We start from the raw sequence: 25464 nt of genomic DNA, 5'->3' as shown, positions 1-25464 counted from the left end.
TCTCCCGCTCTCCCTCCCTCTTTCTCCTTCTCCCTTTTCCTTTCTCTCCTGCTCTCTCCCCCTCTCCTTGGCTCTCCCACTCCCTCTCCCTCTTCCCCTTCCTCCCATTTTCTCTCCTTCCCTCCCTCCTTCCCTTCCTCTCTCTTTCCCCCTCTCTCTGCTAATTCTTCTCTCTCACTGTTGTTGAGCTGGAATAGACTCTGAAGCTATAAAATTGCACAGATTACCCATAATTCTCCCCCAGAGTCATCAGTCAGCTTGATCTGCCAGAGAAGTGAGGCCTTCGAGTTAATAGCGCAATTCTCTATGGACTATGCCACCAGAGATCCCATCACTGAGATGTAGTTTTATATGTAAAATCAGAAAAAGGTGTATTGCTCTTTTTATGAATTATGAGCAAAGAATTTTGCAATCAATATTTAAGAGCTAAATGGAAGTCCAAATACACTCCTTATATATTGTTGCTAGCTGCCTTTGAATTACCTCTGACAGAAATACAAATCTGAGTAACAGAAATGCTAATCCTTAGAAATAAGACTGACAACAATTTCTATGGTAATACACTGAGATCTTTAAAATGTTTATAGCGTGCATATTTTTAAGCCAGTGACACTTTATAGATAGCATCAGCTATATAATAAAACTAAGCACAGTGATTATGTGCTTTGCTTCTAACTTTAAGGTGAATGGGTAGGACCCACTAGCTCCCAGTGGTATCAATAGAGTTGATATAATCCATTGTAGTAACTCACGGGTTTATGGTATGCCTACTCGTGAACCTCCTCTCATACTAGTCCAAACGGAATCCTCATCAACTATGTTGTTGCTGTTACGTACTGTTGAGTCAGGAAGAAATCATGACTTACCCTCCAGTGGGTTTTCAGATGCTGTATGTTGCACTGGAGGAGACTGCCCATCCTTCTCTAGCACAGGAGCTGGTGGATTGGAACCTCCTGCCTTTGGGTTGTTGATAGGACAACCTACTACTTACCTAATAGGCAACCAGAGCTGGTAAGGAGTTGCACTGCCAAACCAATGGCACGTGATTGAAATCCACCCACTGATCTGGAGGAGAAAGATGGGCAGTCTCCTCCCCTATAACTTACTGCCTCTGAAAACCCATGGGAGGGTCAGCTCTGAATCAGTTCTGATTCAATGGCACATAATAACAACAGCAACAATAATGTTAATCAGTTATGACTTTTGAAATGATTTATCCTACTGAGAAGTAGGAACGTTATGAACAAGTGCTCATTCAGAGACAGTGTAAGAGGTTGACCATCTGAGATTAGAAAACTTTAATATGCCTAGTGAGGAGGTGGCATAGTAGGTAGGGTGGAGATGGATAAAGATGAACTTGAATGAGATACTGTATGTTGTAAAGGGTTTATATATCACATTAAACTGGTATATAATTAATTTTATAATAATAAAACATGTTGTTGTTGTTGTTATGTATTGTCAAGTGGACCACAACTCCTAACAGCCTTATGCACAATAGCTCTGAACCCTGTTTTATCCTGGGGCGATCTCACTGTCTCTAACACACATACCCTTATTTCCCCAGTTACTGTGTCAATCCATCCCACCCTAGGTTTTCCTGTTCTGCACTGCCCCCCACTTTTCCAAGCATGATAGCTTTCTCCAAGGACTGGTTCTTCCTGGAAACATGCCCAATGTATATAAGAACAAGCCTCGAAATCATTGCCTCCAAGTAACATCTTGGCTTCACCTTCTCCTGTACATACCTTCTGGTTCTCTTGGATGTCCATGGTATTTTTAATACTCTTATCCAGGACCACAACTCAAAGGCATCAATTATTCTTCTGTCCTCTTTGGAATTATCCAGTGCTTTGATGCATAACAGGTAATTGTGAAGACTATGGCCTGAAACAAGCGCACCTTTGTAGACTGACATCACTATTCTTTAACACTTTTGAGAGGTCCCTGACAGCAGACTTTGCTAATGATTTCATCTTTTGATTTCCTGACTGCGGGTGCCGAGGGTGCTGACTGTGGAACCAAGCAAGCGGGATTTTTAGTAACCTCAATCTCTTCTTCACCTATCAAGATTCTGTCAATTGGCCCAGTGGTGAGAATCTTCATTTTCTTAATATTGAGCTTCAATCCATATTGCAGACTTCACTACTTTGACCCTTTGCAGCAGATGCTTCAGGCCTTCTTCAGTTGCAGGAGGCAGGGTTATGTCATCTGCATAATGCAGGTTTTTGATGAGTCTTCCTCCAATCATGATGCCACATTCTTCCACATATAGTCCAGGTTCCCAGGTTTATAGATTGAAAAGGTATGGAGACAGGATGTATCCCTTTCCTAGTTTGGAAAGATGCAGTATTTCTTTGCTCAGTTCTAACAAAGCCTCCTGGTCCAAGTATCAGTTTCACATAAGCACTATCAGGTGTTCTCAGATTCCCATTCTTCCCAAGGTTAGCTATAATTTGCTGTGATCCATGTAGTAAAATGCCTTTGTGTAGTCAATGAAACACAGATAAACATTCCTTTGGTGTTCTCTGCTTTCAGCCAAGATCCATTAGATATTTGCGAAGATATCCTTAGTGTCTCATCTTCTAAATCCATCTTGTATTTCTGGTGTTTCTCTGTCAATGTATCATTCTAACAGTTTTTGGATAATCTTAAGGAGGATTTTGCCTGAATGTGTTATTAGTGAAATTGTTTGATAGTTTCCACACTCTGTCAGATGACTTTTTAAAAAAAAAATAGTAATAAATATGGGTATCTTCCAGGCAGTTGGCCAGGTGGTTGTTCTCTATATTTCTTGGCACATACTGGTAAGCACATCCAGGGCTGGAACTGTTTGTTAAAATTTGTCAAATGGTATGCCATTAATCCTTGGGCCTGTTTTTTGCCAATTCCCTCAGAGAAGCTAGAGCTTCCTCCTTCATCACCACTGCCTCTCAGTTATACGTTATTTCATGAAATTATTCTGTATCAGCCATGGGCCGGTTCTAACTCAATGGCACACAATGATGCCTATGACCCTGGGTATTAATGGTGGAGCTGAGTAAAATGAAATCCTTGATAACTTCAATCTCATTTCCATCCATCATGATGTTGCCTATTGGGGCACTGGTGAAGGTTTTTGTTTTCTTGAGGTTGAGGTGTCATTCACATTGAAGACTGTCATCTTTGACCTTCTTCAGTTAAGTGCTAAAAGCCCTCTTCACTTTCTGCAAGCAAGGTTGTGTTACCTACATATGGTAGGTGTTTGATGAGTCTCCAATCCCGATGCCACATTCTTCTTTATATAATGTAGCTTTTTGAATGATTTGCTCAGCATACAGACTGAACAGATATGGAGAAAGGATAGAACCCTCATACAGAACTTTCCTCACTTCAAATCATGTAGTGTTCTCTTCTTGTGTTCCAACAGCTGTTTCTTAGTCTATACAAAATAATTGTTCCAAAGTTCACATTCTCCTCAATATCATCCGTAATTTATGATGATCAACACAACTATATGATCTTTGTATTTGTTATATAGGGATTTATACTGTAAAAAAAGGTTGATTATTTGCTCTCTAATGTAAATATTATGTGAATGAACATAATTGTGTCATTTCCACTGAGATGAATGTGATTTACATGTACCGACATGTGCTTTAAATTTTATATTGACTAGAGGCATGCTCACAATGTTCTCTGTTCCCATCTTGGTCTGAATAGGCACATTTAGACAAAAGTTTATTATTTTTATATAATCTTAACTGTGCTCTTTGTTTATGTATTTTACTTCTAGATTTTTTTTAAACAGAAATGAAATAACGGAAAAAAATCAAGTCTGATCTTTTTAATAGCACTTTAAAGAGGCCTTTTGTTTATTTGTCTAATGCAATAGATAGATTTATTTCTTTCCTTCTGCTTCCATTGGTTCTGACTGTGGATATAAATAAAATTAAATTGCTCAACACATAATTTTTAAAGTCTATAATATGTTGCTAATGGGGTACTGTTGTGAGAAGTTTTGCTTTTTTTATATCAAGTGTATTCCTGACCAAAACCTGTAGTCTTTAATCGTCATCAATGAGTGTTTCAAGTCCTCTTCTCTTTCAGCAAGCAAAGCAATATTATCTGCATATTTCAAGTTGTCAGTTTTCCTCAAGTTCACATTTTTCTTTATATAATCCTTGTATATTCAATTTCAATTCAGTGGAAATTATATAATTATGTTCTTGCAGTGTGCCACCGGGCAGTGTGACATTAGCCAAGTTATAAAAGCACATGGAGATCCAGCTTTCATATTAAGTAAAATAATAACAAGAGTAGTCTGCTCCAGATGATTTTTGACATTATTTTTAATATATGTGTATATGATCCTGAAATTTAGGACCATAATCAAAAAGATAAGACATATTGCATTGGGAGAGTGTGCTATCAGAGACCTCTCCAGAGTAACAGAGAGCAATGATGTCAGTCTGGAGACTAAAATGTGCCTGACACAGGCCATGGTCTTTGCAATCACTTGCTATGAGTCAGAGTGCTAGACAAGGAGAATTGATGCCTTTGAGCTGTGGTGCTGGCGAAGAGTATAGAATATACCCTGGACTGCTAAGAGAGGGAACAGTTTCATCCTAGAGAGGGTTAAACCAGGCTGCTCCTTGGAAGCAATGATTCTGAAGCTTTCTCTGACATACTTTGGACATGTTGTAAGGAGGGACCAGTCCTAGGAGAGGGACATCACGCTTGGGAGGTGGAGGGACAGCGCACGTGGGGAAGACCCTCAGTGAGGTGGATTGATTCAGTGAGTAGGGTAATGGGGGGAGGTGTGTCAGAGACAATGGGATCGGCACAGGATAGGAGAGAGTTTAGGGATATTGTAGGAGAGAGTTTAGGGATATTGTACACAGGATCCCGATGAGTTTTCGGCAACTCAATGGCATATAGCCACAATAACAACAATGCAAAATCTAGTAAAAGAGCCAACAAGTTGTGAGTAGATAAAATCGAATGTAAAGAGATACTAAAAACTCACTGCTGTTGTGGCAGTTTCAACCTTTAGTGATCCTGTAGGAATTGGGCAGAAACTGCCCAGAGGGGCTCCAAGGCCATAAGTTCTTACAGAGGCAGGCCACCTCCCCTTTCAACTGTGGAGCAGCTGCTGGGCTCAAAGTGCAAACCTTGTGGTTAGCATCGTAATGTTTTAAGCCATCAAAGTTTATTAGAGAAAATATATTTTGAACCTTTTAACTTCATGGAATAATTGGAGAGGTTTTTTTCAGTTTAAGAAGCTGATAATATAGGTAAGTTGATTTAGAGGCCCAGTGACAGAACAATTGTGGTAAGATCAATGCATACATTCAGATGACATGTAACAATTTTAGACACGGTAGTCTCCATGACAGTGCAAATACAAGCACTGCCTTTGACGTCTGGGCCAATGCAATTGAGTAGTCTTTGATCCTTTGTTAAATTAAGTCTAGTTGTTAGCAGTGTTAAAATGTTAGGGGCTAAGTTAACATTTTAGTCTCTTTAAATATATATCTTCTTGTTGTTTTGTGTGGTCAACTTTTGACTCATAGTGATCCTCTCATCGAAGGTCTTCCTCTCTTGCACTAGCCCTCCATCCTCTGAAGAATGATGTCCCTCTCCAAAGACTGGTCCTGCCTTGCAACATGTTCAAAGTATGTCAGACAAAGCTTCTGAATCCTTGCCTCCAAGGAGCAGCCTGATTTCACCCTCTCTTGGACAAACCTGTTTTTTTCTCCTGGCAGTTATGGTATATTCAACACTCTTCTCCAACACCACAGCTCAAAGGAATCACTTCTCATTCTATCATCCCTAAGTCATTGTCCAACTCTCTAAACCATAGCAATCAATCACAAAGACTGGCCTGAATCAGGGGCACTTTAGTCTCCAGACTGTTGTTAGTGAAAGTTCCCTGACAGCCAACTTTACCAATGCAATTTGTCTCTTGATTTCCTGGTTGCTGGTACCAAGAGTGTTGATTGTGGAGCCAAACTAAAGCTGTTAACTATCTCAATCTCTTCACCATCTATTATGATGCTGCCAATAGGCTCAGTGGTGAGAATCTTTGTTTTCTTGATGTAAAGCTTCAATTTATATTAAAGGCTGCAGTCCTTGATCTACTGGAGCAAGTGCTTCTGGTCTGCCTCCATTTCAGCAAGCATGGTTGTGACATGTGCATAATGCAGGTTGTTGAGGAATCTTCCTCCAATCCTGATGCCACATTCCTCCTCATACAGCCCAGCCTCCTTATGAACCAGACATGCTAAGTATATCTTTAAATCCCATTTTAATATTTCATAGGTAAGATTTTCATTTTCAGTGAATAATCATAGTTAAATGATATATAATATTTGTGCTGAATAATGGAGTAAGTGTATTTTTAAAGTTTAATAGAAGGTAACTGAAGCAATGGGACGGGAAAGGATAGGACAGGATTTAGTTCTGTTGTTCAAAGGATTGCTATAAGCCTTACTCAACTCGAATACACCTAACAATAAGAAGAGATAAATTACCATAAAGTTATTCCCCTGAGGCAATATAATATTCTTCCAGATGGAGAACATATGATGCCTATAAGTAGACTAGACTGAAAAACAAAATTCATACATTAACTAGCCTGATACATATTTTCTCTATTCTTTGGAAAAAAGAAATATAACTTATATTAAGTTATATCATTAGTCAAAGCTTCAGGCAAGTATAGATAAGTTTTTGCAAACATTTGCAAAACAAGTATAACATGACAAGACTTGAGTTATGCAAATTTTAGAATTATATTCTAGTGAGTCACTATTTTATGAAAGGTTTTGTAACATGCTATTGAAATAAAACTTCTGTTATCTTTTCTTTTGGTACTGGATGTGTGAAATCATGTTCAATTTTTACTATTCTGTCAGTTAAAAAACAAACTATTGCCATGCCAGCTCTTTGTTTAAATGTTAACAAAACACTTTCAAATGCATCAGTTACATTCATTTTCACTGTAACCTATGAGACAGGTGCCTTTAAACATCTTAATTGTGCAGGTGAGATAAAAGGAGACTGAGAGTATAAGTAATTTTCTTAAAACTATAAAGATGACATTAGGATTTTTATGTATTTAGTGTCTGTTTTTTAATAAGAGTATTATATGTACCTGCATTTTCAGTTCAGACCTATTTATGATTAATTATCTGAAAATATACAGATAGGGGATATAAAATTCAATCACAATATAGCAAATATTTGTCTTACCGTGAAGATCCCCAAAGTTGAAATAAAAGATAGTCCTTTTGCCACTTAAAAGATATCAAATATGAATGTATAATATGTTCTTGACATCTAAATGTTCAATATGAAAACAATTTTATGAGTATTATCTCAGTTTTCCAAATGAGGAAACTCAAATACTAACTGTTTAAATCTTGTCCAGGCAGGAAATACCAGAACTGGATTTAAGGCTTGTTTGGTCTGATTTTAAAATATGCTATTTTAATTATTTGTTCTTTCTCTCATTGGCATCAAGTCTAAACCTCCTTACTCATAGATGACCCTACACTGGGATGCTGAGGCTATAAATTGCATGGGAGGAGAATGCTCATCTTTCTCCCTTGGAGCTCCCAATGGATTAGAACTGGAGTGACCTCTGGGTTAGCAGCACAACTCTCTCTACAGGACTTGTGTCTTAAAGAAAGAATTCAGTATCATGCTCCCAAAATACCTATTTCAAATTCACAAAAGGATGAAGACTATTTCCATGGTATGTCGATCAGACAAAGTCTGGTATTTAAATGCAGAAATCGCACACACCAATAGTATCACATGAATATAAAAAAATGTATACTCGACAATAATTTATGAGAAACACAATTAGAATTTTGTGTACTGTAATATAAAAATGTTGAATATTAGTTTCCTTGTTGTCTGTATCAAGAACATTATGGTGGAAACACAACCCTTCCTCCAGTGAATTAAGAAAGAAGAGAGATGTCTTTGTTTGCCCTGGGAATATAACATAAGTATGTTATTCTAAAAATAATGTACTATAATCTTTTAGTCCAGTTAATGGTCCCTGGTGGCACATTTGTTATGTATTTGGCTGCTGACCACTGAGATATTAGAACCAGTGGCATCCACTTCCTAAATAACATGCCTCCAGAAACACGATGAACTTTGATAAATGCCGATAGTTGTAGAGGGGCTTCAAGCCTTTTGTTCATAGGGTCCCTATGAGTTGTGCTCCACTCGAAGGCAACCAACAAAACAATAAGTGACTCCAGTTGGAAGCAGGAGCGGCATCCGCTTCCCTAGCAACATGCCTCTGGAAATTCTATGAACTTTTATAAAAGGCAATAGTTGATTGTAAAACAAGGAAAGAATTTTTCTTTTACTTTTCCAAGAGGGTAGTGTACTGGGGTTGTGGGGAGGATTAGGAGGGTAGAAAAGTCCAACAATGAATAAATGAGAAAAAAAATGTTCAGTGCACATGCTTTTCTAGTGCACATGGAACATTCTCCAGAATAGATCATAGGATGGATCACAAAGGAAGCCTCAAAAAATTTAAAAACATGGAAATGCTATAAAGCATGTTTTTCAGACTACTCTCAGTACAATAAAATTAGAAATCAACAAAAAGGGAAAAAATGCAATATTTATAGAAAGGCTTCAGGCCTTTTTTCATAAGGTTGCTGTGAGTTGTGCTTGACTTGACGGCAATCAGCAACAACAACAGTGACTCTAGAGGATAAAGTTGCGTAAGTCTGCTTTCAGAAAGATTTATGGCTTGGAAATTGCATAAGACAGATCTACCCTATCCTTAAAGGGTCACTATAGGTTGGAATCAACATGACAGTAACTTCTTATTTGTCTTAGTCCAGGTACAATTTGCATTTTTATTTCCTGATGATAGATTCTTAATCACTTTGGGTAAATGTGAAATGTGATCTTGAGTCACGTGTGCCTTATACACTAACTTTTGGAATTCTGAGAAATCTCATGACCAATCCGTACCTGGTAATCCCCCTGGAACAAGACCAAGGAAGCTGACTCATCTGTGTGGTATGTTTCTTGATCTCCAACCTTGACCAGTGCCATGCCATCTGTAACATATGTCAAAAAAGCATAAGCAGAAATAGGGACTTGCTTGCTTAGGAACATTCTCCCTTATTCTGCATAGGAGTGTGTCCTCTAACAGTACTTCTTGAATTAGGTCTTCAACCACAGCTTTCTTCTTGACAAGGACTGCTAAGGCCAACTTCTAAAATCAACACAACCACGGCAAAACCAGGAAACCTCATCATCACTCCAACCACTGATTCTCAGCAATAAATCCAATAACTTTCCCTCCCCGCCCCCCACAACAACTCTGTAAGTTCATCTTTGAGAAGAAAAACTAGCTTGCTGGGCCAAACATCAACTATACTGAAACAAATAAGAACTAAGAATTTTTGAATCTTCACACTCAAGTACATTTCCTCATAGAACTGCATGGTATACATACAGGAACTGATGTTTTTTCTTCTTTTTATAGATACATAGCCTGGAAGTTGTAGTGTGTCATCATGTAGGAAGCACCCCATAGCCTACCCTACAATAGAGATTAAAAGGCAGTAAACTGTAGAGGAGTTGACTGTCCATCCCATCTTTCTACCATCGAACAGCTAGTGGATCCAAATTATTGTGCCTTTGGATTGCAAGCACAGCTTTTTACTCTAAGCACCAGTTTCATAGTGGGAGACACTACTTTGAATGAAACCAACAAGGTAACACTGAATATGTTTCTCTCTCTCTCTCTCTCTTTCTCTCTTATATATGTGCAAAACAAAACTCAAACTTACTTACATTAAGATAAAAACATATTTTTAGAAGAATATATAGAACAACCACATAATTTCAAGAAAAAGATGTTTTCTAAAATTACACATTTATAGATCATAATGGAAGCATTATGACAAATTTAATTATAGTAAAATTTACTGTAAAGAAAAGAAGTAGCAAAACACCAAGCAGAACAGAATGGAAAAAAATAATAACAAAATGAATAATAAAATATAATCATCCTCAACATAACTCATATATAGGAAAATGAAAATGAAAACAAAAACAAAGCAACCACTGAACACTGCTTTACTAACGATACAAAAACAGCGTTAATATTTTGAAAGGCAAATTGGAAAAAATCAACCACAGTCCTTTTGACCTAGATTTTCTATTTCTATTGCAGAAGAATAACTTGCACATTAAAAAACTCAACACCAACTCACTGCCTCTGAGTTAGAATCAGCTCATAGCTGATCCTCCAGTGGGCTTTGAAAGGCTGTAAAGCACACTGGTGGAGACTGCCCAGGCTGTTGGGTGCTGCTGGATCAACCACAACACACAATGACCTGTGAATAATGGATCTGAAGGTTGCCCTATCCTGTGCCATTCTCATTATCCTCGATAATACTCTAACCCACCGCCACAGTTAAGATGTGGGTCCATCTTGTTGAGGATCTTTCTCTCCTTTGCTGACCATCCACCTTTAAAAAAAGTGACATCATTTTCTAAATACTATCTCTCTAACGACGTGCCCAAAGTATGTGAATTGAAGCGTCACTGTCCTTGCCTCTGAGTAGCACTTTCTCCAAGACCTACGTGTTTGTTCTTTTGTCAGTTCAAGGAGTATTCAGTATTCTCCAACACCACAACTCAAAGTTATCAATTCTATTATCCTTTTTTCACTGTCCAACTTTCAGAGGCATGGCAACTAACTGAAAAGATCTTGGCATGGATCAAGTGCCCCATAGTCTTTAAACTGAGATGGTTGCTCTTTAACATTCTAAAGAGATCGCTGACAGATTTTCCCAGTGAAGAATATCTTTTGATGTCTTTACTGTTGGTACCAAATGTGTTGACTGCATATCCAAGTAAAATAAAAGTGCTGACATTTCAATCTTTTCTCCATCTATCATGATGTTGTGGTGAGAATTTTTGTTTGCTTTATGTTGAGATAGGATATAAGTAAATATGGGGTTGAAAAAAGCAAGTGTAAGTTGTGGAAATCTTTTTAGGAAATTTTTCTGACCATGAAGGGGTGAGGAGTCACATAAAATGGATATTTATACCTATATTAATTGAATTAAGAAGCCTCAAACCATTATTTCTGTTGTTAATCTATATTGGAAAAATTACTATTTCATAAAAAACTTAAATAGGAAGCAAATCACATTCATAATTTCATTTCATTAAGAAATGAATCAGAAACAAATATTCCATACAGAGAATGCCTCCACATAACACTTATTTTTTAGTTGAAATTTTGACTTAAAAAAAAAACAACCAAAAAAGCAGACCCCACAACATTTTGTGCCCTTCAGTCTACCTCAACCATAAAGACACGGAATGTTTTGTGGATTCTATGCCAAAGAAAAATCTTCTCACACTCACCCACTAAACTGTAAGATGCTACTGTACTTTAAAAACTCGGGCATATTTCTATATTGGTAATAATACTAAATGTCTCTAATAGATCAAAATTTAAAGCAAGAGTTTTAGCAATATATATAGTAAGATGGGATGAAGAATGCATTTTCAATTCCTAAATTTAGGTGCATATTGTCACTTCTGTGAGAACTTTCTGTAGATTTATGAGTAGGTAAACTCGCAGTTGTCAAGTTGTATGTCTAAAATAAATTGTTTCTACTTTAAGCATATCTTTCTTCAAAGCTTATTAAAAGCTGTATTATTTAACATCGGTGTTGCTTTAGAAAGAATAGGTGTGACTACTCTTACCATTCTATTTTCTTCACACAACTCTGCAAGGAGAGACATGTTAAAACAATTTCTAATTTTAATAATTAAAAATTAATTAATTGTCAATCATTTCTACATTTATTACTCAAATTTTTGTTTTATAAGGCACTATATGTTTTAAGGAAATGGCAAAAAATAAGGCTCCAGGAATAGATGGTATACCAACTCACATATTTCAGTTAACAGATGCTGCCATGCACGTGCTCACCAAGTTGTGCCAAGAAATATGGAGAACAACCACTTGGCCAACTGACTGGAAGAGATCGATACTTGTTCCTATCCCAAAGAAAGGTGAACCAACAGAATGTGGAAATTACAGAACAATCTCACTGATTTCACATGCAAGCAAGATTTTACTGAAGATTATCCAAAAACAACTGGAACAGCACATCAGCAGAGAACTACCAGAAGTCCAGGCTGGGTTTAGAAGGGGTCATGGTACTAGAGATACTGTAGCTGATGTTAGATGGATCTTGGCTGAAAGCAGGGAATACCAGAGGAATGTCTATCTGTGTTTCATTGACTATGCAAAGGCATTTGACTGTGTAGATCAGAACAAACTATGGCTGACTCTGAGAAGAATGGGAATCGCAGAACACTTGATCGTTCTAATGCGAAACTTATACTTGGACCAGGAGGCAGTCGTCAGAACAGAGCAAGGGAACACTGCATGGTTCAAAATTGGGAAGGGCGTACTCCAGGGATGCATCCTATCTCCATACCTTTTCAACCTATATGCAGAACAGATTATCCGGGAGGTTGGGCTCTATGAGGAGAAATGTGGGGTCAAGATTGGTGGACAATTTATCAACAATCTGCATTATGTGGATGACACAACCCTGCTTGCTAAAACTGAAGAGGACCTGAAGCGCCTGCTGCAGAGTATCAAGGACTGCAGCCTACAATATGGATTGAGGCTCAATGTCAAGAAGACAAAGATTCTCACCACTGGACCAATTGGCAGCATCAGGATGGATGGTGAAGAGATTGAGATTGTACACAGCTTTAGTTTGCTTGGCTCCATAGTCAACAGTCTTGGCACCAGCATCCAGGAAATCAAAAGGCGCATTGCCATGGGAACGTCTGCTGTTAGGGACTTCTCCAAAGTACTGAAGAACAATGGTGTCTCTCTGGAGTCTAAGGTGCGTCTGATACAGGCCATGGTCTTCGCAATCACTTGTTATGCATCAGAGAGTTGGACAATGACCAAAAGGAGGATAGAAGGAGAATTGATGCCTTTGAGCTGTGGTGCTGGAGAAGAGTATTGAGAATACCATGGACTGCTAGGATAAGAAACAGATTTGTCCTGGAAAGGGTTAAACCGGGTGGCTCCTTGGAGGCAAGGATTCTGAGGCTCCATCTAACATACTTTGGACATGTTGTGAGGAGAGACCGGTCCTTGGAGAAGGACATTATACTTGGGAGGGTGGAGGGACAGCGCAGGAGGGGAAGGTCCTCTATGAAGTGGATTGATTCAGTGACTGGAATAATTGGGATGGGAGTGTCTGAGACAGTGCGATTGGCACAGGACAGAGCGGAGTTTAGGGCTGTTGTACATAGGGTCACTATGAGTCGCAAGCGACTCGACGGCACATAACAACAACTACAACATATCTTGAGCACTGAGTATCAAGGAAGAAAGAACACATATTGTATAGTGCATTGCATAGTGGGTTGCCAAATTAAAGGTCAGTGATTTGAATTCACCAAGTGCTACACTCTGATGGAGGGTGTTATGGTCATAAATTGGCATTCACTCAATGGCAATAAATATTACATTTTCGATTATCATGTTCCAATATATAGTTTGCTGATGTATCAATATCATGCTAAGCTTCCAAGACAAAGAATCCGTTTTTATAAAGATATTGCTAAAGCAATGTTGTTGCTGTTGTTGTGCTGACCCACTAGCAAGTTTTCAGAGGCATGGTAATAAACCCAAAACCAAGTATCCATTTACAAAAGAACCTGCTAATAATTGAATCTTCTGAAAGTAATCCTTTTGTCACTAGGAGACAACCTCTACTTACAAAGGCATGCATTAAGGAACACTTTAGAGATATGTACAATGCATGAAAGAAACAAAGATTAATTTGGTCTTGGAAGTTTAGTAAAATTCTTTGGTGAAGTCTGTGTTCTGAAGAAAAAAGTGTGAATTTTCAGTGATCTGCTTAGAGTATGAATAGAAACCAATCATTACTGTTGTAGTCGTATGAATGAAAAAGGAAACAGAAAATGGTAATACTGAAGGAAACACAAAAATAAATGAGAATAAATAGAAAATTAGTGTCATTTGTAGGCTAATTTCAGTTGTACATAAAATAATCTCTAAATCATAGAATATGTAGAGTGGCTTTTATCATAATTTAAAATTGAATTTTCATGCAAATAATCACTTTAAATGTATAGAACATTTTCAAAGAAAAATTACTGAAATCAATTTGTGTGGTAAAAACAAATGTAATTCTAGAGAAATAATTTCCTCTATAATTGTGTCCATGTATCCCATTCAAATAGGCCAATTTAGATTCTTAAATTATTTATTAAATATGCTAAAATCACAATACCAATCTTTTGAGCAAAATGAAAAAACCATATTACATTTATAATACCACTGAAAACATTTTATACACATTTTTTTTTAATTTTATGCTCCTCTAGGAAGGTTTGCCAGCCCACTGGGTCTGCAGGTGCACTGCCAACCCAAAGGCGGGTGGTATGAATACATCAGTTGCTCCACAGAAGAAAGAGGAACCATCTCGTCCCATGTGATTTATAGCCTCTAATGTGAATGAGTGAGGAAGTGATGCTCATACAGTAACTGCAAGGCAGCTTGCCAGAAAGGGGGGGGGGGAATAGCAACCAACCCCTAAATGTCATCTGCTTTGCAATGGCCACATCCAATCTCCAGCTCTCATAAAGCGAATGCATACAATTTGTGGTATTCAGTGTGCCCCTCCTGATGACACTGACCTGGGAAGGAGACAGGATAGACCCTACAAGTGAAGTGTGCCCATCAACCTACTAACCAAATATATTGACTAAATATTTACTTGGAGACTAACAAGCTGAATGTTATCTTGAAAGTGTTTGCTTATGTAACTAGGATGAATTTTCTTTTTTAAAAAGCTCACTATATGTTATGAGTGCCTACTCTGGATATTAGTTAGAAATTAATTTTTATTAAATCTGTAAAAAATGGAACAAAATAACTTTGTACAAGGTTATCTGTTTTGGTAACTAGTATGATTGTTCAGTGTCTTAGAACTCTTGAGAATTAGCAATAATTATTACTGTACAAGTATTAAATTAATTTTTAGTTACTTTAACAATATTCTTAATTTTAGCTTGCATATCATCCCTTAAAAATACAGTTAAAGAGAGTGCCATGAATGGAAATGTAGTAAATAAGTCTTACAGTTTTATAATTGTTACAATCAATTTACAATGATTATCTGAAAGACCTTTGGCAATCAGGTACCTGAAGGAAGCCAAACTTCAGGTTTTGAAGGTTGTGTTGCGGTAACATATGACCAACGTTCTTGAACAACTTGATGGAGTTTCCTTTAAATTGCATAATAGCAACTTTTCTTTTACTAAAAAATGGAAACAAATGATCCAGAGATTTTAAGTGCAAAACTAACAATGCTTTTAAAGTACTGTTTCTTGCTGTATTAGTCAAAGCTGAGGTTTAAATGGTGTGTAATATTTTCTCTGATCTGAGTCTTTGGGATTGTTGTTTCTCTTGAATTAACTTGAGATCTGCAAGTACACTTAGAATATGAAATGATTGTTGAAAGTGAGCTTACAAGTTGGTTCTCCATTTTTTTTTATTATCCTTATCCTTAAGTAGATGAAAATAAATCTTCTGTGCTTAATAATATTAATGTCAAATTCAGCATAATCAGCACATGAACTCATACCCACTGCTGATTAGTCCATTTTGACTCACAATAACCCTCCACAGAGTTTCTGAGGCCATAAATCCTAAGGGAAGGGACCTGCGCAGCTTTCTCCATCAGAGACACTTGGTGGGTTCCAATTCACAGAGTACTGGCCTTTGGATTAGCAGTGCAATTTGCTACCAATGATACCCAACAGATCTCTGTGCCTTAACTACAGGTCTAAAGAATAAAACAAACCAAAAACAAACAAAAAACCACCCAAAACCCAAAACCCAAACCCATCCGATTCTGCTTCCATAATAAATTCTAGACTAATACACTTTGTGGAACTTTCTCAACACCACTATTTTAGGAAAAAAATGGACTCACAAGTACTTATTTATTTAAAACAGTACTTTTTAAACTTAATACACCCTATCACACCCTCACCATCTCAAAAGTCTGGACATAGTTGCCAAAATTCATAACATTACAGCCTCTGTGTATGTATGTACTCTTTATGAAAGTCTACCTCAGGTAGGAATGGTGGGGATAGGGAACGAATATTTAGAACTATGAGTTTATGGATTTCTAATGAAAGCTTTCTGCAGAAAGCCAGAAATATGGAGTATTACAAATATTTCTAAAATGGAGGGAGCTCTTGGCCTAGTCAACAAGGATTTGTGACGCTGACCTAAACGTGGCAATTGGAATCCACCAGGGACTTCACAGGAGAAAGATGGGAAATCTTCTCTTTACGGATTTACAGACTTGAAAATCCAATGAAAGGTCAGCTATGAGTCAGTTCTAATGAATTACAATTAGTCAAGTACAGCAATCATTGTATTTTTTTTTAAAACCCACACATTGTCTTTTAAGCAACATGCTCCACATGGATTGTTTTTAATGGTGCCAAAAAGCAAAAACAAACAGAAAACCAAAATCATCTCTCATATATAAAGTTATAGCTTCTCTCCTATGTTGTTGTTGTTGTGTGCTGTTAAGCTGGAATCGACTCATAGCTGTCCTTTCTGTGGGCTTTTTGAGGTTGTAAATTGCATGGGAGGAGACTGCCCATTTTGGTTGAGAGAGGTGGCAGATTTCTAGCACATGCTTTGAGTTGACAGTGCAGCTCCTTTCCACGAGGCTATCAGTTTTACCATATTACTGATAAACTCTCATCTTAACTATTGTGTGATAGCCTGGAAAGATGAAGTACACAAGTCATGAATAAATATAAATATAAAACCAAATGAACTTGATTTTTTATATATTTTCATGATCAAAATTTTCAAGTACATTCAAAGAAACGTATACAATGATCTCTGTCTTAGTTACATGCAACTGTATCATAAATACCAGAAAATGAGTGGTTTTAACAATCACAAACTTGTTTTCTCACAGAGGCCAAACATCTAAAACCAAGTTGCTGGTTTTGCTGGAAGGATTTCTCTCTCCCTTATCTCTTTGAATGTCTTCTGGGACAATTTTCACTTGTCTGGTATTTCTTTTCTCCATCTGTACCTCCTTGTTTAATTTTTTCTGTATCTTAAATAAAATGGCCTTGTGGGAAGAAGTTATGCAGCCAATTCAAAGGCATTGAAGGCACCAGTTTTCTCCAGAGAAAATATGGGTAAACTCTCCAGTGGAACTCACAGCCTCTGAAAAACCTCGGGAGGGTCAGTCAGGATTTGGTTCTGGTTTGACAGCACATAACAATACATCTCAAAAGAGATTGGCTAAAGGTACACCCTAAACTAATCCTATCCAACAGAACTCAGCAACCATCCAGCTTGACTTCTGTTCTTTAACTCAACTGAAATGCTTTTATTTGTTAGCCAAAGTCTAAGTCTGTAACATTTTTATATTCAGAAATACATAATACAAAGATATGCATATTGTTTTGGGTACTGCTGAGTCAGAATCGACCCAGAGCGGACCCCCGGTGGGTTTTCAGAGGCAGTTAAGTGCACAGGAGGAGACTTCTCATCTTTCTCCCACAAAGAAGCTGGTGGATTCAAACAGTGTGCCTTCTGGATTGTAGCACAGCTTCTAACCAGTAGGCCATCAGAGCAAAAATCATATTAGAATGAGATAAATTATTGATCTATATAGAATTTATTCTATATCTTGACAAGAGTCTTGAATATCCCACGGTTTGTCAAAAGAATAGGATAATATAACAAAGTTATGTGATTATAATGGGATTATAACCACAAGCATCATCTCACCTTATCTCATTCCACTGCTGTCAAGTTGGAAGGGACTCGTAACTGACTCTCTTTAAGATTTCTGAAGCTAACTACACAGAAGGAATTGCCCATATTTCTCTTTCAGACCTACTACTGGATTTGAACTGTCAAAGGGGTCTAGTCTTTGGGTTAGCAGCACAACTTCCTGTACACTGTGCTGTCAGAGCTCCCTAATCACAGATATTGTTGTTGTTCTGTACATTTGAGTCAGAACTGACCCATAGCTGATCCTCTGGCGGGTTTTTAGAGGTAGTGAATTGGATGGGAGATCACTTATCTTTTCCCTGGGCAGCAGGTGATGAATTTGAACTGCGTGTGTTAGAATTTAACAATATGCATTGTGTTGTTGCTGTTTTTCACCACTGAGTTGGAACCAACTGATAGCTGACCCTCCAGCAGATTTCCAGAGGCAGTAATCACATGGGAGGAGATTGCCCATCCTTCACCCACATACAAATTTTAAGGGGACATAATTCAGTACATAACAACGTCTCCCACATACTCTTTTTTAGTTTCAACCATACAATTATGAACATTCTTACATGCACATATCAAACTAAAATTCTGTGAATTTATTTACAGGGCATAACACGGGCAGATGGAAATGTTTCTTTTATTACAGCAGATGTACCTCTTAGAATAATATCCAGTTATACAGGAAACAAATCAGAATGAAAACAACATTGATACAATTTTAAGTTAAAAAGTAATAATTTATTTTAAAATATTTTAAAATTGATAGAATAAAAGGCAAGAAGAACATTGGAAATACTTTTGCCCTACCTAAACCAAAGCAATCCATTTTTATCTTACTAAGTGTGACAAAGGTGATAAAAGACCAGACCCACAATTCACTTACTGGGGGGAAAAAAGAGGAAATTTGGAAAAGATCTAGTCAAACTGTTTCTAAATAGCAGATTTAGCCTGGAGTGGAAAAAAGGATAGTTCAAAAATCTGACAACCAACCCACCAGACATTCACACTGTAAGTCAACTGAAATACATCTCCGAATCTTTAAGGACTAATTCTAAAAACATCTTATATTTGGAAATGCATAATGAAAAGACATATGTCATTCTTAATTTGACATTAAATTCATTGTACAAAGAAGAGTACTGAACATCCCATGGACTGCCAAAAGAACAAATAAATCTACCTTAAAGGAAGCGAAACCAGACTGTTCCTGAGAATTGAGAATGGTAAAGCTTTGGGCATATTTTCAGAAGAAGCCAATCCCTGAAGTGAGATATCATGCTGAGAAAGGGAGAGGGTCAGTGAAGGAGAGGAATATATTCCACAGGGTATGGATTGACACAGTGACTACGACAAGGGGCTTGAGCAGGACAAACATCATGAGAATGGTGCAGGATGGGGTGAGGTTTATATCTGTTCACAGGGTTACTATGACTCATAGTCCATGCAAGGGCACCTAACAACAACAACAACAACAAGAACAACAATACATATAGAGAATGCATCTATAATGGTGTAAGTATGTATACATATTCTTATATACTCACATATGAATAATATGAAAATTTATGATCTTTATTGTAATAAAAAGCCAATTTCCATGAAATAATGCACACACATGCAAATTAAAACCAAACAAATCTCCTATGTTGAAAACCAGAAAATACTATTATTATATAGATGCCTCAGATCAAGCATAAGAATCGGTGTTGTGTCTAGACCAGTATATTGCTAATACTGATAATCTGTTAGGGTTGAGGTCAAGGTTCCTAAGGATATTATGTACAAATTAAATAAATAACTATAGACAAATATAAAACTGTATGGAGTAATGGAGAGTTTACTGGTCTAAACTTAATGAATGTTTGCTGACACTCACGTAGACTCATGTATGAATAGTTCAACTTTGTAATGAAAGGAATGAACTTATTTACTGTAACCTCTTGACAATAGAATATTGCCTTTCTGTGGGAAAAATATTATTTTCTTTCTAGGTAGGAGGAAGCGTATATTATATAAAAAAATCACAGTTTTCCCTTAAATATTTAATGTTTCAAAATCAGTATTAAAAATAGACAGTAAAATATAGCATTATGAGCTAATAGACATAACGAAAGGGGCTTTTAGCACAGAACAATGTTGCCTGAGTAATAATGCAAATCTGTAAACCGTACATGACAAATCACTATATATGGGAAGTAAGGAAACACTGGGCTGCAGCTGGAGGATCCAAACTCATAGAATGGCCTCGTTTGGACCTCAACAAACTTTAGAAGATAAAGGAATAACAAATCTAAAAAAATCATGAATCATATGTATGTAGTTTTAAATAAGTTCTTACTTAAACGTAAGCTGAAAAATTACTAGTTCCAAGAGAACATCAATGGTAGTCTTAGAGTTTCCAAAATCATAAATTAATTTTAAACTCATGTCAATTTTCTCTCTTTAGCAGTTCATGAAGATTTTAAATAACACTATTTATTTAAACTAGTGAATGTAGGCGAGGCCATATACCTTTCCAAATGAATATCTATAATTTCACCACAACATACTTCACTGAGGTTGACTTTAATACATTATAATAACAAGATATTATAACCTTATAATATTTGCCAATTTCTATGGTATAAATTTAGAGAAGTTTATATCATTTTACTCATATAATTTTCAAATATCTTCCAAATCATACCATACTAATTAGCATTCCAATTTCTATTTTAAAAATTAACTAGCATATTCTGTTTATTTCTGGATCATACTATGTGAAAATGATCATACAATATATATGCTAATAAATGATTCTCAGTTCATGTATCCTAATTAGGCTATCACAACAAAAGATCAGCATTGGGCATGAAAAGAGAAATTATAGGACATTCAGACAGGCCATTATTTCTTTATTCATACAATATTTTTCTCCTAAGTTTCTTAATTTTAATGCCATGACTATATTTTAAATAACATACTTTCAGATATATATTTAGTTATGTGATAGCTAACTGACATTCTGAGCTACCAAGCAACCAAACAAAACGGATTTGATTTATAGCGTGTATCTATTTTTATGATATAGATATTCTACCATGTATAAGCTATCAGTGTGATTGCCACAGGAAACAGATTTAGAAGAGATGTGTATAGCATTCTACAGGAAAGTAGTGACAGCATTTCACTGTGAGGTAGAAATTCTGTATTAAGTTTATAGTTGTTCTAATTTATCTGTCAAAGTATCAGGCATTTCTGGGTAGGCTTCAACATATTTCTTTAAGAAAAAGATGGCAAGGCATTTTAGCATAACTTGTCATTTTAAGTGACAATAAAGTCTTATTAAACTCCAATGTCACAAAAATTTTCCAAATACATGTTTCTTTTAAGGTAAATATTTCAAAGAAAGGCTGTAGGTACTTCATGATAAACAACGATCATTATAAACAATAACCTCCAAAGCTTGCAAACTGTACTTCTGTTAGCAACTTTGGAAAATGTAATGACCAGGTTACCTTCTCAGCATTGAAATTTAGCATTATATAGTATAAGGAAATTTATTAGGGATATAGTTTTGAAAAAAATTATGAAGTTCATATCTAATACTTAGCTATATATGTAAAGTTAATGGTTATGTGAAAATTTTTATAAATAAGGTAAGCAGTGTCTAAAAGGAGATAATATCTTGCACAAAATAAACATAGAGCTAAAATATAAATATTTTATATATTGCTGACCTTTAATCTATTTTATTTAGTCAATTTTGTTCTTGTCATGGAAGTAGCTATGTTCAGTACTGAATGTGGCTGTGTTTAAAAAAACAAAACAAAACAAAACAAAACATTTTTCAGTACAGAGGAGCACCTTTCAACCAAATGACAAGTCTACAAAGTGAACAATAATACAGTGAAGAAAGTACAAGTCAGAATAATCAAAGGGCTAGTGTTTTCCTGGAAGAGAGTAAAAGAAATAAAAAAAACAGTGGGAACAGGAAAATAGGTGAAGTGGGGGAAAGGCAGAGCACTATTACTCTGAGGGGATCAGAACTAATATTATAAAACAAAATACCTAGAACTTTTGAGTGGAAAATGAATTTGTTCTGTAAACTTTTACCTAAACCACAATAAATGGGAAAACATCGAAAATATTTTCTATAAAAACAACTAGTGACTGTGTTTGGTCTACAGGCCATATACATATTTTGCTGATCCTTGAATTTAGCAAATATTGAATAATGTTAGGTAGTTTACAGCTTTTCTTAATACCAATGAATCTTTAATAACCTTTTAATCAAAGTGGCTTTTTAAATAAAATTGCCTCAGTAAGAAAAAAAAATTGTATAGTGCTTTTTAAATAAGAGAATTCCAAAACCAAGTGTCATAAAAGGACAATGCAATTGATAAAAAAAAATGTGTACATGTTCTTATATGTTATTGTGTAAAGATTTTAAATCTAACCTTCAGGAGAGAGGTTCAGCCTAGAGTGTAAAGAAAGAAAAAAGCATGTATTTAATATGAGTAAATTAATTTTAATTTACTTCGAAACACCTTTTTCTTACCTTCCATAAGCTTCCCTGTTTGTTCTGCAATCCCTCCAGGAAGAATCTTGGCAATATAGGCTCCAATTTCTCCGCTGTGTCCAGGAATTTCTTTACCACCGACAATTCTGATTCCTAATCCATTCCCTAAATTTAAAAATTATAAATTATTAGTAATAAACTAAAAAGAAATAATATTAACTCAACTAATTCATTGTCACTTAATCAGAGGCAACTCATAACTGACTCTTCAGTGGGTTTTAAAGAGGCTGTAAATTTGCATGAGAGATTTCTCATATTTCTCCTGTGGAGTGTTTGGTGGACTCAGACTTACAGAGACTACACCACTGGGTTAACAGTGCAATTCGCTATGGACTACATGACCAGAGCTCCCTAGGCAGGGGAATAATGCAAATTAGAAGGTGAACAAAAAGAAGCTGCAAGTTAGGTATCCTGAATGTATATATAGTCCAGATATCAAAGAGGTGATCAATCCTAAAAGTACATTATTCTGATTTCAAGAAAAAGTTGCTATTGGATGAGAATTCCAAAGAACATTTATTAGGATCTATAAAAATTAACCTAACATATTTGGATAATATTAAATTTGATAGATACTATCTAATACTGTCGATGGATAAAATTTAAAACATAATCAGTTAAGATTCCATAAAGTGGTGGCTGAATTTTCTTTAGTTGGAAATACAGGTTTAAGCCCATGTCTAAATGCTAACATTCCTTGTATAACATAGCTGGTGTGAGAATATATAGCAAGGAATTTAAAATTAGAGCATACACATAACCCAGAAATAATGATTTTAACACCATGTAATTTTAATTATAACACCATGTGGTTCAGGCATATGCTTTGATGTATTGTTGTTATACTTATGTAAAGGCTTTCAGAACTTCAAAGTGAATTAACTAAAATAATCAATTAAAATGTGTTATTGTTACATTTTTGTAAAAGGAGCAACAGCAATGTGAGGAAGGCCAAATTCAAACTCTATTAACTGGACAAGGACAATTTTCCCCTCAATAACATCAACAGTATCACCATAATAGCTACAAGGTTATATATGGCCTCCACATGCTCCTACAAGCTTTAGCTACTAATCACTGTCCAATGTTTGTTGCAAATTGACTCATAGACTTTATTTTACTTATGGCTGTGGGCTTTATGACGGAAAAAGGTTGGGGGTGAGGAAGTAAATGATATTACACAGTCAATGTCCACTTTTAGTTCAGTAGTTCCAACTCAGATTAACAAAATATAATTCCTCAATTAGTTTTGACAGCTTCTCAATCAACAAAATAAGTCCAGGTTCAGTCTAGCAACACAAATACAAGAGCTTCTGGCTTCCAGCAAGCATTGTCTCACTGTGGTCACAGTAATAAAGGGCTAATGGGTCATATAAACCACAGCTTCAACAATCCTGAGACCAGAAGAACTAGATGGTGTATGGTTAGCACTACTGATTACTCTGACCAGGAGCACAATAGGAAATATTAGAAAGAGTGAGAACAAAAGGTGGAACAAAATTAAAATTCATAAAAAGGATTAGACTTACTTACTAGTCCGAACAATCTACGACATGAGACAAAAATGTAGGAAGTTAAGTCTAATGGAACTGGGGAACTCAACGTGGAGATAAAGCGCGATTTCCTGTGACTGAAACTAACGTCATGGAACAATTTGTGTATAAATTGTTGAAGCAAAATTTTCCTATAAATTTTCATCTAAGTCACCATAAAATATTAAAAAAAAATCGAACAAACAATAAAAAATCCCACATGTGCCAGAGTAGATACGTAAACCATAAGATTGTCAATGGATGACATAGAATATCAGATTTTTTTTCCCCTAACATGCTCCCACAGTCAACACTCTCGGCACCTGTAGCCAGGAAATTAAAAGACGTATTGCCATGGCAAAGTCTGGGGTTAGGGACCTCTCCAAAGTACTGAAGAGCAGTGGTGTCTCTTTGGAGACTAAGGTGCATCTGATACAGGCCATGGTCTTTGCAATCACTTGTTAATGTATCAGAGAGTTGGACAATGACTAGGGAGGATAGAAGGAGAATTGATGCCTTTGAGCTGTAGTGCTGGAGAAGAGTATTGAGTGTACCATGGACTGCTAGGAAATCAGATTCATCCTGGAAAGAGTCAAACCGGGTGGCTCCTCAGAGGCAAGGATTCTGAGGCTTTGTTTAACATATTTTGGACACGTTGTAAGGAGGGACTGGTCCTTGGAGAGGGACATCCTGCTTGGTAGGATGGAGGGACAGCACAGGAGGGGAAGGCCCTCTATGAGGTGGATTGATTCAGTGACTGGTGTAATCGGGATGGGTGTATCGGAGATGGTGCAATTGGCACAGGATAGAGCAGGGTTTAGAGCTGTTGCACATAGGGTCGCTATAAGTCGCAAGCGACTCGATGGCACATAATAACAACAAACAACAACATACTTCCATCTGTACTGAACCACCAAGTTGATTAAAAGACACATGTTATTATGGTTTATACACAAAGGGACTTGCAATATCACACAAAATTGTTTAAAAATTTGTGAAACAATAACATGATCAAAAAAAGGAAAATATTTTTAGTTTGTTTCATAGTAGTTGGTTGTACCCTAGTTTTGATGCAGATGACAACTTTTTTTAAATCCACATTTCAAAAAAATAATTTTTTCTTTGGTCTTCCTTATACATTATCCAGATTTCACATACTACCAAACAACTGAAAAGACAATGGCTTGTGTCATGTGCACATTAGTCTTTAAACTGACCTTAGTCTTTATATTTATTTAACAGTTCACCATTTCTAGGCAGCAGATTTGACTAAAGTGATAGATCTCCTGACTGCTGTTTCTATGAATGTTGGTGGAGGACCCACGTAAAAAGATATAACTAATAACTTCAATCTTTTATATTTTTATTATGATATTTAACAGTCTATTTGTGAGAATTTTTTGGTTTTTTTTAGGTTGAGGTATAATCTATACTGATAGCTATTGTCTTTGATCTTCTTTAGTAAGTGTCTCATGTCCTTTTCA

At 36.3% G+C, this 25464-nt stretch overlaps 1 protein-coding gene across 1 annotated transcript in view; it reads right to left on the bottom strand.

Moving 5' to 3' along the window:
• Positions 1-25464, bottom strand: part of PCLO (piccolo presynaptic cytomatrix protein) — a 445980-nt gene that overhangs the window by 112935 nt on the left and 307581 nt on the right. The window contains exon 11 of the mRNA XM_006896143.1: positions 22428-22553. Within this exon, the coding sequence (XP_006896205.1) occupies positions 22428-22553 (126 nt within the window). The remainder of the gene's footprint in view (positions 1-22427; positions 22554-25464) is intronic.

The sequence above is a fragment of the Elephantulus edwardii genome, unplaced genomic scaffold, assembly GCF_000299155.1.
Source record: "Elephantulus edwardii isolate Elephantulus edwardi_28Jun2011 unplaced genomic scaffold, EleEdw1.0 scaffold00183, whole genome shotgun sequence".
Lineage (NCBI taxonomy): Eukaryota > Metazoa > Chordata > Mammalia > Macroscelidea > Macroscelididae > Elephantulus > Elephantulus edwardii.
This window is presented reverse-complemented; position numbering and strand designations above follow the sequence as displayed.